The sequence below is a fragment of the Branchiostoma floridae genome, chromosome 19, assembly GCF_000003815.2.
Source record: "Branchiostoma floridae strain S238N-H82 chromosome 19, Bfl_VNyyK, whole genome shotgun sequence".
NCBI lineage: Eukaryota > Metazoa > Chordata > Leptocardii > Amphioxiformes > Branchiostomatidae > Branchiostoma > Branchiostoma floridae.
The window spans coordinates 5,624,085-5,639,279 of NC_049997.1; the positions used below are offsets into that span (position 1 = coordinate 5,624,085).

Here is a 15,195-nt window from a genome sequence, read left to right on the forward strand (position 1 = left end):
CTACGTGTTAGATAACTATCGTGGACTGGACCCGGGGCCGACGTGTCCTCGGCTTGGGGCCGAAGTCTCCTCGGCTTGGGGCCGAAATGTCCTGATTGGCAGGGGGGCGAAGTGTCCATGTGCCGAAATGTCCGACATTCCACGAATCACACTACGAATTTAAACGCACGAACACTATGCGAAAACATACGAACCTTCAATACACGAATCCTACAAAACGTTGTTGTATGTTTCGGTTTTTCTGTCTTCTGCAGTTTTTGTCAGCTCCGTTGAGTGGCGTGTCTGTACGTCTAGCCGTATGTTTGGCATAACGTAACATTATTGATGTCTATTTTCTCCAAGTAGAGGTTTGCAAATTACTGCATGGAACTTCCTTTGCTTTTAGAATGGAAAAATTAGATAAAATGGCAAAGGGTTGCACAAAACACCACCTCTGTAAGGTCAGAACAAGGAGGTTAGAGAACCTGCTCTCTTTTGTAACTAATAATAATGAACTTTCCCCATTATTTACACCTCCAAGATAACACTGATTGGTTGAGACTGGGGGAGTTCCAGGCGTTGATTGGCTAAGCAATTTACTTCGTCCTCGCTGATTGGTTAGGTCGATTCATTGATAGCTTTCTACTCTCGCCTCTTCTGACCAAGGACGTTCTTGTTCTGACTAAAACTTGGCCTGCCTTTTGACAGTAAACCATGTTTCATGTCACCTATTAGAAACCTTGCTGCCACAGCTATTTTCTTCTTTTAAAAAGATGTCTGCATTATTCTTGAAACATTTCGAGGAGGAGGAGGATCAAATGACAGCAAGGAGGTGAGAATCTCCCGGTGAGAGGTCGCTTGTCACTGAACCGGGACGGACGGACAGATTTTTGGCGGGAAAATACAGCACGAATTTCAGACGACATAAAAAGCCAGCAGTTATTTTCACCACGCTGTCGTCTGCTCGAAGGTTTGCTGACAGAAAAAAGGTTCCTGACGGCCCAAATAATATTTTCCTGACCAGAAGACGTCCGTTGACAATCAGAGGAAGAGTCGTCTGCAAGATTGTCGGGTGAGAAGTTCGCGCCGCACCGTAGGCGTGACTGACAACTTCCAGGAATCAGTACACAAACAATGTCGCTCACGAACAGCCTGTGTGGCCAGCGTTTGCTACTGGCACTCCTTCCCTTTGGCCCTGTCGCTGTGTATATCTAAACTCCGGTGGGGAAAAACGTATGTACTCTCAGTCAAGATGAAACGGGGAGATAATGTAGAGATGGGGCCCATCAAATGTACCAACTCCAGCGGGGACTTCGCGGCGGGGCGGGCGCGGTCTAACACCGACCGAGAACGACCCCAGCCCGATCCCAGCTCGCGGGCCAGCGTCTCGGCCGCTTCTCAAGCTCCCTTCGGCGAGGATGGAGACAGAGGTGACAGGGACCGACATGTGCACACGCACATCCGTATGAAGTACAGCAACTTGTACCCAAACAAACCCGTGGTCAGGACTAGCTTCCAGGGAAAGGTCTACAATTTCCTGGAAAGACCAACAGGCTGGAAGTGCTTCGTCTACCATTTCACCGTGTAAGTACCTTTCAATCTTTTCTTCTTATCAATTCAGGAAACCTTGTTGTTGCTAAGAGTTTTCCGAATATCTTGGCTATGAAGTATGATAGGATATAACGTTAATTCATTTCAAATTTGTCTGTTCACAATACAATGGATTGAAAATTCCCAAGGGAGCATTCCCCTGACACCGCTAAATTTCATGTGATATTGGCGCTTGACATTTTTTTAAAATATGTAGATGAAGGGAAAAATGTAGACCCCCCCCCCCAATCAAACTCTATGATAATTCTTTGAGGTTTAGTAGCTCAAGTTTTGAATTTCATATCAATTTTGTGTCTTGTTTATAAGCATTCTCCTGACCATAAGCCGGTGTATCTAATCAAGGACGTTATATAACGTCCTTGATCTAACGTTACCTCTGTAGAGGAGGTTTTCCTCTAGTCTAACAGTGGTACTGTTTGCCCAGGATCCTTTTAATAAATTTGTATGCATGTTTTGTTTGAATTTTGGTATGTGGGCAGTTTAAGGCAGAAGAACTTTATTGCGCAACGATCGTACACGGTACAATGTATGGCAAAAAAAAGAAGAAGAAACAAACTTATCATCCTACATGTAATTACTAAAACAAGTATTAAACATACATGTAGTACATATGCAGATAATGAATATAGAATGAAATTTGACATCCCAATTTCTAGAATAATAAGAGCTAGCCTAAATCATTGATATGGTATGGGGGGATGGGGAGGAGGGGTAGTTAGGATTCATTGAAGAAGGGAAGGGGGGATTACTAACACCTATGATGACTAGGGCTATAGCATTACTGTATTCACAGAATCTCTAGATATTCAACAACAGGTTAAAGAAACCTTGATTTTTTGTTCACTATAGTGTAAGTGATGTTTTTGATGTTTTTTTTTCATATCTTTTATCCAATATCTGCCATGTCCTCTTATATGTTCCCAAGTTAGAGGGTCTGCTTGCTCTTTTCCGTGAGGCGTATGCAGCGTAATTTGAGTTCTGTGATTTGTAGGGAAAGCCGTCTTATTAAAGTACAGTTAATTCGCAGTGAGGAGAACAAATTTGATGTAATAATACCTTCCTTGATTTTAGAGTTATGCATAGGGCGTTCTTCTAAATTCAGCGTAAAGCGTCGTCAGGATCCCCCCATGGAGACCCTCTAGTGAATATAGTGTGCTTTTTGTCCCCATGGATTTGGATGGGATGACACTTGGTTGCTTTCAGGCCAAAAGCTACCACCAACAACATACATCATGTACATTTTGTACAGAAAGGTTATTTACATCACTACCCACAGGGCTTAGGCGTACATATCCATCCATTTGGTTCGTTCTGGAAACATGATTTTAAGTCTTTAGAGTGTACTAAATCACTTAATGTGTATCAACATTTGGTTCGTTCTGGAAAAACATGATTTTAAGTCTTTAGAGTGCACTAAATCACTTAACATGTATTAAACATTAATACGTTATCATCCTAATGTGGTGTAATGAAAATTTGATAACCATGATTTTGTGAGTATTCAGTATAGGGGACAATGAAATGTGAAAATCTGAAATCATTTTAATGGTGTACTATATATGTCTATGATATTTGTATTGAGTTTGCAGTGCACTTTAACTTTAATGCCTCAAAATATTTTACTCCTTATTTTTATTTTTATTCACATTCGTTTTTAGAGCATTGGACAAGAAGCTCACAATGAGCTTATGGGGGTCTTCTGCTCTATATTACATACAATGACAAACAAAAGTAACAAAATTGAGATTATAACGAAACGTATAACTTAAAATGACATGAACATAAACATCATTTTGCAACATAAGAATAACATAAATACTAACAACAAAAACGGGCTAAGGCACATACAAGGCTGGCATTACCAATCAATTTCAAATCAAATTAAATAAATCTTCCGGTCATTTTGATAAAATTAAAAACATAGTCAAAGATGTTACAATTTGTCGAGTGTGGAAGGAAAGGGCTGCCCATATTTTACTCTTTAGCCTGCTTAACCAGTACAGATTTGTAGGTGGCCATTTTCTGGTTTTGCTTCTTAAGGTCTTCATTTTCATATTGGTATCGATATTAAGGAGTCCAATCATGAAATGTCTTGGATTTAAGAAATTCCCTCATTAATCATTTGAATCAAATCCTGATTTTCATAATTAGCATTTAATTATGATCTATCAAAATGCTGAAAACCATTATGATCCATCAACTCCTACTCAAGTTATTCTCATTCGAAGTCTGAAACAAAGTCGTTTCAAAAACACCTGTTCCAAGAGCTATCTACCACTTAAAAATCATGACCACAGCATTTTCAGAACTCAGGATATCAAAGCCATAAGTTCTGCTGCAGTACCTCAACAAGTCGCCTTTTTTTTTGAATGAGTGAGTGAGTGACCCAACATCTCTTCATTTCAAGACCTCATCAAGACCAAATATCAAAACAATCCATCCATGCCTTCGTGAGCTATATCCTGTTTTGTATGTACAAGTTGCCACACATTGTGTCCTTGACAATTGTCGGTTGTAATATCATCTTCCTGTTTACAGACGAACACACAGACACACCCTTTAAAACATAACCTTCTCGGCGAGGGTAACAATGGTACTGTATGCTAGCTGTCCACTCAATTCAAGCAAAGACGTCTTTGATTCAAGCTTCCCTGCCAGTACAATTTGCCAATTAGGATCAAAATTCAAAGGGGAATTTTTCAAAGTGCTTCAAAAGTTAAAGATCTTTTTTCCACCTCTGAATCATATGCATCAACCTTCAGAAGTCTTCTTGTACGTCGATTGACGTTTGGGAATTCCTTAATTATCCACCCATGCAGTGTGTGCACCTGGATACACAACAACGTCACTCACCGCAGTGATTAATTGAGACAGGCAGCAATTATACAGCTCAAGGGATTTTCCACTTTTTACCTTCTCAAGCCAATTATAACAAAAGTACTGTACCGTAGTATTAAAAGGTGAAAATAATAATTGAAAGGTTACAGCCCTGGTGATTTAACAAATGAATAGACAACTTCATTGGCAGCTGCCAATTAGGTTCCGTCTACACGCAGTTATTTCCGATATCCGGAAATTAGGACGGTGTTTCACACAGCTAGGAAGCAACACAGGACACCAGTGGTGCTTGGGTTGCAGACTCTTTTCCTAATTTCATAATTTCTAGCTTATACACAGTACGGATCTAGGGCAGCAATCAGACCACTACGCCTTGACGAAACGTCCAACCCCTGGAAGACAGGGAACAATAATGACGTTTATTGCAAATTCTTGCCCGTGGGCTAATTGCAGGTAACATAAAAGATTCAAACAGTGTAAAAACAATATCACAAGTGTATGCTCTAGTCTAAAGCTAATAAAAGCTAACTCTAGATCCTGGGTTATTGGGTTCGACTCCTTTTTCGATGACAGTGGAAGAAGGAGTCAACAATGGACGTTAAACCAGATAGTGAGTGAGTGAGTGAGTGAGTGAGCGAGCGAGTGATATCTCAATTTTGCATACTTGTCAGGAAAGCGAAGATACAAAATGCACCTTTCATAGCCTGATTTTACCGATTTTTACTGCAAGACTGAAATTGCAAGAATGAACTTTTGATATGCTTTTTATTTTTCACAGTTATGGCTTCAAGCACCAAGACAGAAAAAGAGCCAATGATAAAAGAATTCCTTTTGCTAGGAGTGAAAATATATTAAAAAATGTTTGTTGGTTTTTAAATTTCGGGCAAGTGTAAAGTTGGTAGATATCGTATGTACTCGCCTGATAGGACAAGTGAATTTTTAGAAAACTTGTCCAACCTTATGATAGCCAATTTCCAACACAGAACCTAATCTGTATTGCAGAACTCCTTTAAACTCTTATGACCCCGATTAGATGAATATGTAAAAACGTAGTGTTGAGATTGATGTGACTGTAAGGTAGAATCATGTGAGTTAATAGCATGATCTGACACCTGTAGGTATCTATCTGTCTCTGTGGTATGGAGGTGTTAATGGACATCATTTGATGGTACAGGGATGAGAGGATAGTGATGCGTTATGGTGTTAGATGTTCTCTCGAGGGAACCTTGTCCCATAGTATGGAGTGTCCTAATGGTTTTAGAATGGCTTGGAATACTCTGATTTATTATATTTCACTCCTTACAACAAGTATAGGAGTGAAATATACTGTAAATGCATTTAAGGTTCGGGGGTTTAATTTTGCTATAGCAGGAAAATGGAGTTTTCGTGGTGGTTTTATTTTCGCGGTAGCGCCATAGACTGTAGTGACATACTATAATGGAAAAATGTTTGCGGTGGTTTTAAGTTCTTGGTGAAGTGGCTATCGCGAAAACCGTGAACATAAAATTACCACAAACATTTCTGTATTTATTTCTCTGTATTGTGGTTGTTCATTCTTCAATAATTTCTTTCCTCTTTACTTTCCTTTTTGAATTTGGCTTTGAGGTAGTGTGGGAAGAAATACCATAAGAACAGGGCTCCAGACTAACTTTTTTACCTAGGAGCGTGGCGCTCCTAACTCTTAAAACTTAGGAGCGCCAGCAAAAAGTTAGGAGCAGAAGCTAACGTCTTAAGCCATACAAAGTATTACTCCTATAAATCAATGTTTTAAACCTGGAATTAAGTATTTGCATAGATTATAACAGAAAAAGCATTGATCCTGTACAAAATGCTTGTTTGAACCTTTATTCATGAATGCTCAAATCAGCCGGCGTGTTGCTTGATTTTTCTAATCGCGGATTAGTTCTGCAGCCATTACTACATACATTGTATAAACCCACGTTTAGGTTCAGGTCCAGATAAGAATCCAGAGTTTACTTTTAGGTTCAGGTCCAGACCTAATGAGTCCGGACCTTAATCCATGGCATTGAATATTAGGGGTGTTACACAGTAAGGCAGTAACCAAACAAGAAACAAGAAAATACATGAGATCATTTTCAAGTAATATAACACTGATTTCTTACAATATAATATTTCATGAGTTAATACATACAATCAGGGAAAGTAAATTTACCTTACTGCCAAAGGTTAAACTTGACTGCTGTTACATATACAACAACAACAAACTAAAGAAGTCTACAAGAAAATCTGCAAACCAACAGAGGAGAAAGTGTAGCCAGGACTGTCAGGTACATCTTGTATTTCTTTTGTGTATCTACTTTGTTAAGAATATAGCTGAAAATAGATGCACTAAAAAATTAGAGGTTTACTTGTAGCCTGTAACATCAGTGTTAACTTATATAGAAAAATCTGTGTACAAACAGTTCATTATTTCAGTTGAAAAAATATAGCAAAAAAGATGTGTTCGAAGGGCAAATTAAGCGAACTTTTTCCAACAAACAACATCCATTTATCAGTCTTTTGAAAATAAAGACTACAACAAAAGTAATATCTCAAGGAACCGTGAAAAAATCGCGACCTCCGTTCAACATTTTCTACGAATTCAGTGCCGACACCGAACCGACCCCCTCCCCAGTTTGTCATCGTCACATTAGCTGTTGTTTTTCCCGCATTCCACCGACAAAAAAGCACAAAAAAACTCCAAAACAATCCTATACATGTACTTATCACCAAGGACTTTAGGCATTCGATGAGTTTTCGTCAAAGTTACACGCTTTCGAAGCTTTCCTGCGTGATTTTTCCCGCGAAAACAGCGGGGATATCAGATATTCCACCAATAATGGCGGCCGGGCGAGCTACGTCACGCCGAAATGGCCAATTGGGTGCGACTCTCGCGATTCGCGAGATGTGAGTTACTGCGAGACTTGCGCGAGATTTGAATTAGAATCAAAATGGCGGCTCGGTGAAAGGCGGAATCGGCAAATTTTGAACTTTGAGCGAAGTTTTCGGGGGAAAATAAGGGCGTACCAAAGGCGTACATCCAAAAAACAGGGCGTACATTTTGTGCTTTTTTTAGCAAAGGTCGTACATTGTACGCCCGTACGGATGGCTAGCTAAAAGCCTGCCTGAACCGAAACGTTCAGAACCGGTCCGGCGTACCGGCAAACTTTATGTTTTGCTCATTTTTTATTGGCGCGCCGTGCGACCATCATTTCAAAAATAGGCGCATTATTAAAATTACGGTCGCGATGCGACCAAATCTAGTCGCAGTCACGAGCCCTGAAGAATCTTAGTATTCTTTTGTTTTTGCAATGCCTAGCCTTTAGAATTGATTTCTTGATTTTTTTGGCCAGTTTCAGGCAAAAAAATAGATTTAGGCCCTTGTGGATGTGGATGGATGGATAGAGGATTGTTTAGTTGGATGTTCTTGTGAATGAATGAATGAATGAATGAATGAATGAATGAATGAATGAATGAATGAATGAATGAATGAATGAATGAATGAATGTATGAATAGATGGATGGACAGACGGACGGACGGATGGATGGATGGATAAAAAACTATGTACAGTAGCTACATGTGTGCAACAGCCCTTCTACAAAGCCACCACCTAATGGAAATAAGATTTACAAGTCCTTGCAGCAAAAGATGACAATTGCTTGAAAAGATGCCATTGTGAAGCAGTCGTGGGTATAACACAATTGTGCCTTACAATGTATTCAAGCAGATCTTTTTATTGAAAACCTGATATGGCAAGACTTCTAACAGGTGTGTATTTCCCAAGGCATCAGTCCTAGAAATGATAAATGACGACCCTTCAATGTATGTACAATGTATTTCTGTTAAGGGGTTAGCAATATCCTATTCGTATTAGTAGGCCATACCAATTTTATTTGTCGCTTGTCAGATCGTGCTGTCCTATTTTTCCCAATTTAAAAAGAAATGGCCACACCTCCAACCCCAAGTGACAATTTTTTACTGTTTCTCCTGACTCCCAAATAAATCATGGGCCTCAAATTTCAGTGCCTGGTTATCTTGGGTGGTACATACTTTTTTTTTTTAAACTGGGGCTTTGCTAATCAGGGACCCTCAATATTAATTTGTTGCATGAAATGTGCCAAGGAAATCTGAAAACTTGAGTTAGCCCCTCGATCTCTCCACCCCAGAAGGAAGTTTTATTCTAATTTTTTTTTGACCTGCTGGTCCAATTTTTTTTTTTTTAATCTGAGAAGCAACAAACTAACTTTATGTGGCCTTAACAGGGTTGTAGCCAGTACCCATCCTTTTGTCCTTTTAACGGAATGTTGCAGCTGGGGACGGAAAATAATTTTGCCCATTACGTCCTCTGTGAGCAAAATTTAACCCTCAAAATGCAGGAAATAGCGTTTCTGAGGGTCTAGATTTCAAAATCTTGGGAGCATGCCCCCGGACCCCCCTAGGAATGCTGCACCAAAGCCATTCAAAATCAAGGGGATGGAAAATGATTTCTGGCTGGCTACAACCCTGGGCCTTAAGGCTGTAAAAATGTCTGCTTTGCTGGACGCAGGGCGCTGCAATCTTACGATCTAAGTCGACATCGCTGGAAGATATAGTAGTTCGTGTCGGTAGGGTCTGTTAAGCCAATCCATCTTCCTGCCCAAGCGCTGATAGCCCGTACGGATTCCTGCGTTCGCTGTCGCTTAGAGCTATCTTCAGAGTAAGATCTAGAGACTGAAAATGGTTCGGAGTCTACTTTGGGGATATAAATAGATTCTCGTGTGGACAAGTCATTAACTGGAATGTAATGGGACAGAACAGAAATGTGTGTGTGAGGTCTGTGATAAAATAAAGTAAGAATTAAGAAGAGAATAATTAGGTTCACTAACCTATATATAAAGACCTATTGGAATTGATTATATGAAGATGATACTAGGGGTGGGTACCGGTTCAGAAAATTCAGGTCCAGGTCCAGTTCAGGTCCAGAGGATCAGGTCCAGAGGATCAGGTCCAGGTCTGGACCTGAACCTGGACCTGATTCAGTATGTGAAGACTTAATGCTTGTAAATGGACAATAATTGAATAATGATCCATTTCGCTACAATTTAAAAGAAATCTGTTTTGTGGAGTATCCGACTCCAGCTAGCATTTTGAAATCCTACAAGGCTAACTGCCTCTGTACTATTGACTGTAAAACTTGGTAGAAATGACTATAGACTCTACTCTACTTCGATCTTGTTCTTTACCTCGACCGGTAAGCACCAAACCGTGTGAATGCCTGATAATATAATTCACTTTCCAATAGGTCCAATATCCAGTCCACCAAATTGTTTCAGGTCCGGTTTTTCTAGACCGGTCCAATAAGACAAAACGGTTTTGTCACCCCTAGGTGATACTAATGGTATTGTGGGAGAAAGTTAGAATGCAACACTCTCTGTTTCGTATCACCTGAGTTACCTGCCCTAACGATTATTTCTGGACAATGCCGAGAAATTACTGATCACCCCTTGAGGATAAAATGTGAAGATTTAATCCCTGTCACTGTGTAATACTATGCTTTCACGTACAAAGGTTAATGATAGAAAGGCAATACCAAAAGATTAGTAACATAACAAAAGGATTTAGAACACAAAAGGTTAAGTACAATCGTTCTCTTCGATACAATTCCCAATTCGGTATACCATCAATAAATTATGTAACGGCATATATATAGATATGTCCATTAATAATCATACTTATTTTATGAGCAACCTTTAGCTTCTTATCTTGAAAAGATATACCAAATTCAGATTTAATGCCGAAGGGTATTTCCATATGATGATTATAATCAAACAAAGATTTTCTTCAGTTCTTCATATATTTCTAATATATTACTTAATTTTTTCATTATAGAATTTCAATATTTTAGACTCAGAGGTAAGTTGTTAATTATTACATATACAGGGCTCGAAATACCACCTGCATATGCAGGTTAAGTGCAGGTAAAATTGGAGCTGTGCAGGTATTCCTGGTGTCTACCTGCACCTAACCTGCACTGGTCCATGTACTTGGTTATACATAAATGTCCTTTGATGTAGGTGTATATGGATTGTTATAAGCTGCATTGACTGTTACCACCTATTAAGTGTAAATGAAAAAAAAAATAGCAATGGTTCCTGAACAATTTTAGTATGATCCATACATGTACTTCCTAAATTCAGAGTGGTGCAGGTAAGATTTCCTGTGTGAAAATTTGCCCGTCCCGGACTAGTCCGGACCGGCATGAACCGTCAGTTCGAACCATGCAATAGTCCGGGGGTCGGACGGGTCGGTCGGACGGGACGGACGCTCGACAGTTCGCAGAACGGTTCGGACGGCCATAAAGGGTCCAGATTGGCCGCTTGGACTAGCCCGGACTACGTCCCGGACTGGTCCCGGACGGCATCGTTCGAACGCTTTCGGGCGGCGGCCTGGAGCGGGCCGTTCGAACGGTTCGAGCCGGTACGGCTCCGCCCGGGCCGGACGGCCGAACGGGCGGTTCCCATAGCAACAAAGCGATCCGAACCGTCTGGGGGCGTGCAGAGCACCGCGGGGCGCCGGTTCGGACGTCTGCGGACGTCTGCGAACCACCAATTTACATGGCAACTGTACCTCCCAAACACCCGTGGAATGCGTAAAATCGTGCTGTTGTGAGGTGGAAATCGCTGCCCAAACAGTTCGGACGGTCTGAACCGCCGGAATGCCGTCACAAAATAGAAAGAATTTGAATGCAATCCATCCCTCTGCCGCCAGCGCTCCTATAGACAAAGTATTAATGACGGCTTGAAGTTACAGAATGACACCAGCCGCAAGACAATCAATGTAAATCACATGTGCCCTCACTTTGACGTTATGTGCGTGCGGAGTCCCAGGAAACATTTGATTGCCCGCACAAACCATGTACAAAGCGTAAGTAATGGATTTCTGATGTCTTTCCGACTGAAGCGTGGTTACCAAACATGTGGTGGAGACACTATCACTAATATATGATATACATTCAAGTCCATAATCTAGAAGATTCATTTATAAACATCATTGAATGCCCTAATATATTCATGCCAACGCTAGGCACGTTACGCACCCAGCGGCGGCGAGGGTTCAGTGACCCCATCTCAAACGTAAACAAGAAGACGATCCTATGAAGAAGCCAAACATTTTGTTGGTGTGTGTTGAACTTTATTGTATTTTGTTGAAAGAAAGTTGTATCTAAATATTGAATTGTAATATATATGTTAATCTAGTGCCACAAAATATTATTCTACGTGTCTAAAATAAGACTAGTTTTGATATAGGTGCTGGCCCCCATACGTGAATTGAACTCTCCCACACTTGATTGAAGCCTCCCGGTCCTTTGGGACAGCCGCCCGACAAGTGCGCACATGTCTGTAACTCGTTGTTTGTTGTTTATTTTACGTTCCATGTGTTAATTTTTGGCACAGTTTGCACATCCATTGACAGGAATACCACTAAGAATGATGTCGTCATTATACCCATTTCCTTTGTGTTTCTTGCCTTTTTTCACGAGCAAGTTATTCAAAGACGGGAAAATACGATCCAGATATCAATTTGCGAGCCAGTGGCTAGGCCACACCCACACAGCGCGAAACTTTAGGTATAGAGGCGTGCCGCTGTCCATCATCGCGTGGCGACCGACAAAATAATTAGCAACCATATATCCGCTAGCTGGGTGTCATGCTGTCCGTATTATAAAACGTCTGCACAATTATTATTGGAATCTTTCGTCAGTTAATTTACTTTGCGCACTTGTAAGCGACTTTTGGCAAGACTGGTCGGTGTTCCCGTAAAGCTTTCTTTCCTAATCCCAGCAAAACTGGTCTCCGGGGACAGCCGCCTACCAGACCGATTCGTAGGGCAGGAATCAAAATGTCACACTACAACGGGTCTCCAATTTCTGGAAGGGTGGCAAAATCACCAACGTCCGGCCGCACCTTTGAGCTTCGGCCGTAAGTCTAGAATCTACTTAAATTATTCAGCAAAGCAAATAGGATGTAAAATCTGCCTGTCTCTAGTGTATAGTTATTGTGCATGTGATTTCATTAACTTTTGTAAAATCAACGATATTCAGAAGGCTTCAGAAGTACCACGAGTGATATCATACAATGTTGATTGAATGAGTAGAGATTAAAAGACGTCACCCTAGAGGATTATTGTTAACCTACGCCGTAGACGTTTCAACTTTCACATCGCTTGATAGATTTTTATGCCCGTCAAAGGCACATGTGTGAATAGCAGGCGAAATCTTTACTTGCGGCACAAGTAAGTAAACGCTTTTTGAAAAGTTGGTAAGGAGGAACAATATTAAACGGGGAGGATTATTGCCGAGGAAATTCCGCTCGTGAGGACATGGATATAACGTCCTTGGGAGGAAGTTACTAGTATGCCATGGTGAGGAGAAGTAATTCTATGGAACGTTGATATTAATATTTTTCAGTTGTAGTTGTACTCTACTCTCTCTACTCTATATGAAGCATGGACATGGACACCTGACGTGCTAATTCAGATTACGCTTAGTCTACAGTTTAGTCTTTGTTCTGTGCGTTTAGTCGTTACACAGCATTGGGCATGTACACAACCAAGATACACTTACTGAAGTACAGAGAAGAAAACAAATTCGCTGGAATTTCACAGGTTTTATCCCCAGGGGCAGGCAGGCGAGTTTCTAAAGCTTGACTCCCTGCTGACAATAATCCCGATAGCCCGTCCGAACGGTTCCAACGGTTCGGGATTTACTGTGGCGTGTCCAGAGATCCGCCTGGCTCCGACATGTCCGACCCGTGAGAACGTTGCCCCCAACCAGGGAGGTTTTATCAAACCCGGGACATTGAGGAAACAACTTCGTTACCTTCGTCATGGATTTAAAATTACCTCCGATCAGTGGTGTATGCGGAAATTGTAAGACGATCATAATCACATCATTATCTTCGCCGAGAAGGTTATATTTATGATATAATTTGCAACGGTACGTGGAAACATGACTTCCTCTTTGCTGCAACAAGTGAATATTACGTCATCATACCACTGTGTTTCCACGAAAATTGGCGCTGAAACAACATTGTGCATAATACAGCCCACAGGAGTCCCAGTAAGTGCGGAAAAAATACATGCCTTCAGTTAGCCAGGATTTTGACTGTGCTGTTGATAATTTCACATCTAACACACTTGGTAACACAGCTAAACGATGTAAAACAGTTTCTTACCAGTTCAGTCTTGAACAAGAAGGGATGTTTGTATTCCAGTCCGTTCGTATTCCACGGAAGTTTCGGCAGTCGGTTGGAACAGCACCAGAACATAATTCCACACAAATTGTTTGTGTTGCTAGTCCTTTTCCATCTCTCCATGGCAGTTTGATGCATCCTGACCCGAAACGACAACGTACAAACCCCTCACGCGACACCTCTTCCAACTTATCCATGATAGTCTGTACATTTAGCCTTAGTATAAGACTAAAAAGCGGAAAAATAACACAGGACATCAGGAAGCGGTTTACTGATGAGTTTTCAATTTGAAATGACCGCGACGCACGCGCAATGCTCATGTTATCCCCAGGGGCAGACAGGGGAGTCTTTCAAGCTTGACACCCTGCTGACAATAATCGTGATAACCGGTCCGAACGTTCAGAACGGTTCGGGAGGCACTGTTGCGTGTCCTGAGATCCGCCTGTCCCTGGCCAGATCCAGGGCAGTTCTCTAAGTCTAACCTTTCATATTACGAAGGATGAAGCGTCCAAATTTCTCAGGGGAACATGACACTGACCCCTAGATTGTGCGTCACCATCCCCAACCTCTATCAATTTGCGACGCACGGGTAGTGCATAGTCTCTCCTTCTGTAAGTGTAACGTGCTGGATGCAGCCATCCACGGCGTTTCTTGATCCAGTCGTCGCTTCGACTAACGAGTAATATATTTTCGAATTTTTATTGTACGTTTGTGCTCTTAAAGCTAAGTACAGGTCAAAATGATAAAGTAGTTCTAACGCTTCTAACAACAATATGCATATAAAATGGTGGCGTTAGATGTTCGGCTAACCGTTCCCCGTGTCCTGTTTTGGATACCGTACTCCAGCGTGACACAGCACTGTACTTGTTTTTAGTCCCACTTTCTTGATATAATGTCACTGGTCAAACTCAACACGTTTTCAGAGAGTCGATTGAAGTCTCGCTGCTGCAGGTCGTCCAACAGGTGATCCAACCAGGTACTGCTCACAAGTTCCTTTCCGGCCAAAGCATGCGCTTTGACTCCAAACGATGGTGGAAATTTTGGTAAGTGAGAAACATTCAAAATATTGCACTTCACAAATCATGTTAGGTATTGTCCACAAGGCGAGATAATGCCGGACGCCATGAAAGGCAATAAAGATGCTAAATACATTTTCAACATTATCTCCCGTATTATTGCACATTTGGACAGAATCGTCGCTTGGTACAATGACAGTCAATTGAAACGTAGCGCAACTCAATGTCGTCTTATTTGTAAAGAGCCAGAGACAATTATTTAATCATAGGGTAGAAAGATTATATTTAGTTCTACAGAAAACAATGGTGATCTGTAACTTTTCCCCGCCCGTTTTAACGCCGTGCGAGCATGATCAATCCCGAGTCGTGTGGTGAAGACCTCAGGTGCCAGGGTGACCTACAATAGCATTGTCGTTTATTCTTCTTATAGTACTTTATTACACTGCGCTTGGAAGACAACGATTTTATTTGCGTGGGCAATGTAGTTAGCAAATCAAACACGACAGCAGAACGGACAGGG

General features: G+C 41.2%; 1 protein-coding gene across 1 annotated transcript in view; it reads left to right on the top strand.

Annotated features, from left to right (window-relative positions):
- The first annotated feature begins 490 nt into the window (after positions 1 to 490).
- Positions 491 to 15,195, top strand: part of LOC118407122 (potassium voltage-gated channel subfamily KQT member 1-like) — a 158,033-nt gene continuing 143,328 nt past the window's right edge. The window contains exon 1 of the mRNA XM_035807542.1: positions 491 to 1,563. Coding sequence (XP_035663435.1) covers positions 1,232 to 1,563 — 332 coding nt within the window. The 5' untranslated portion in view covers positions 491 to 1,231. The remainder of the gene's footprint in view (positions 1,564 to 15,195) is intronic.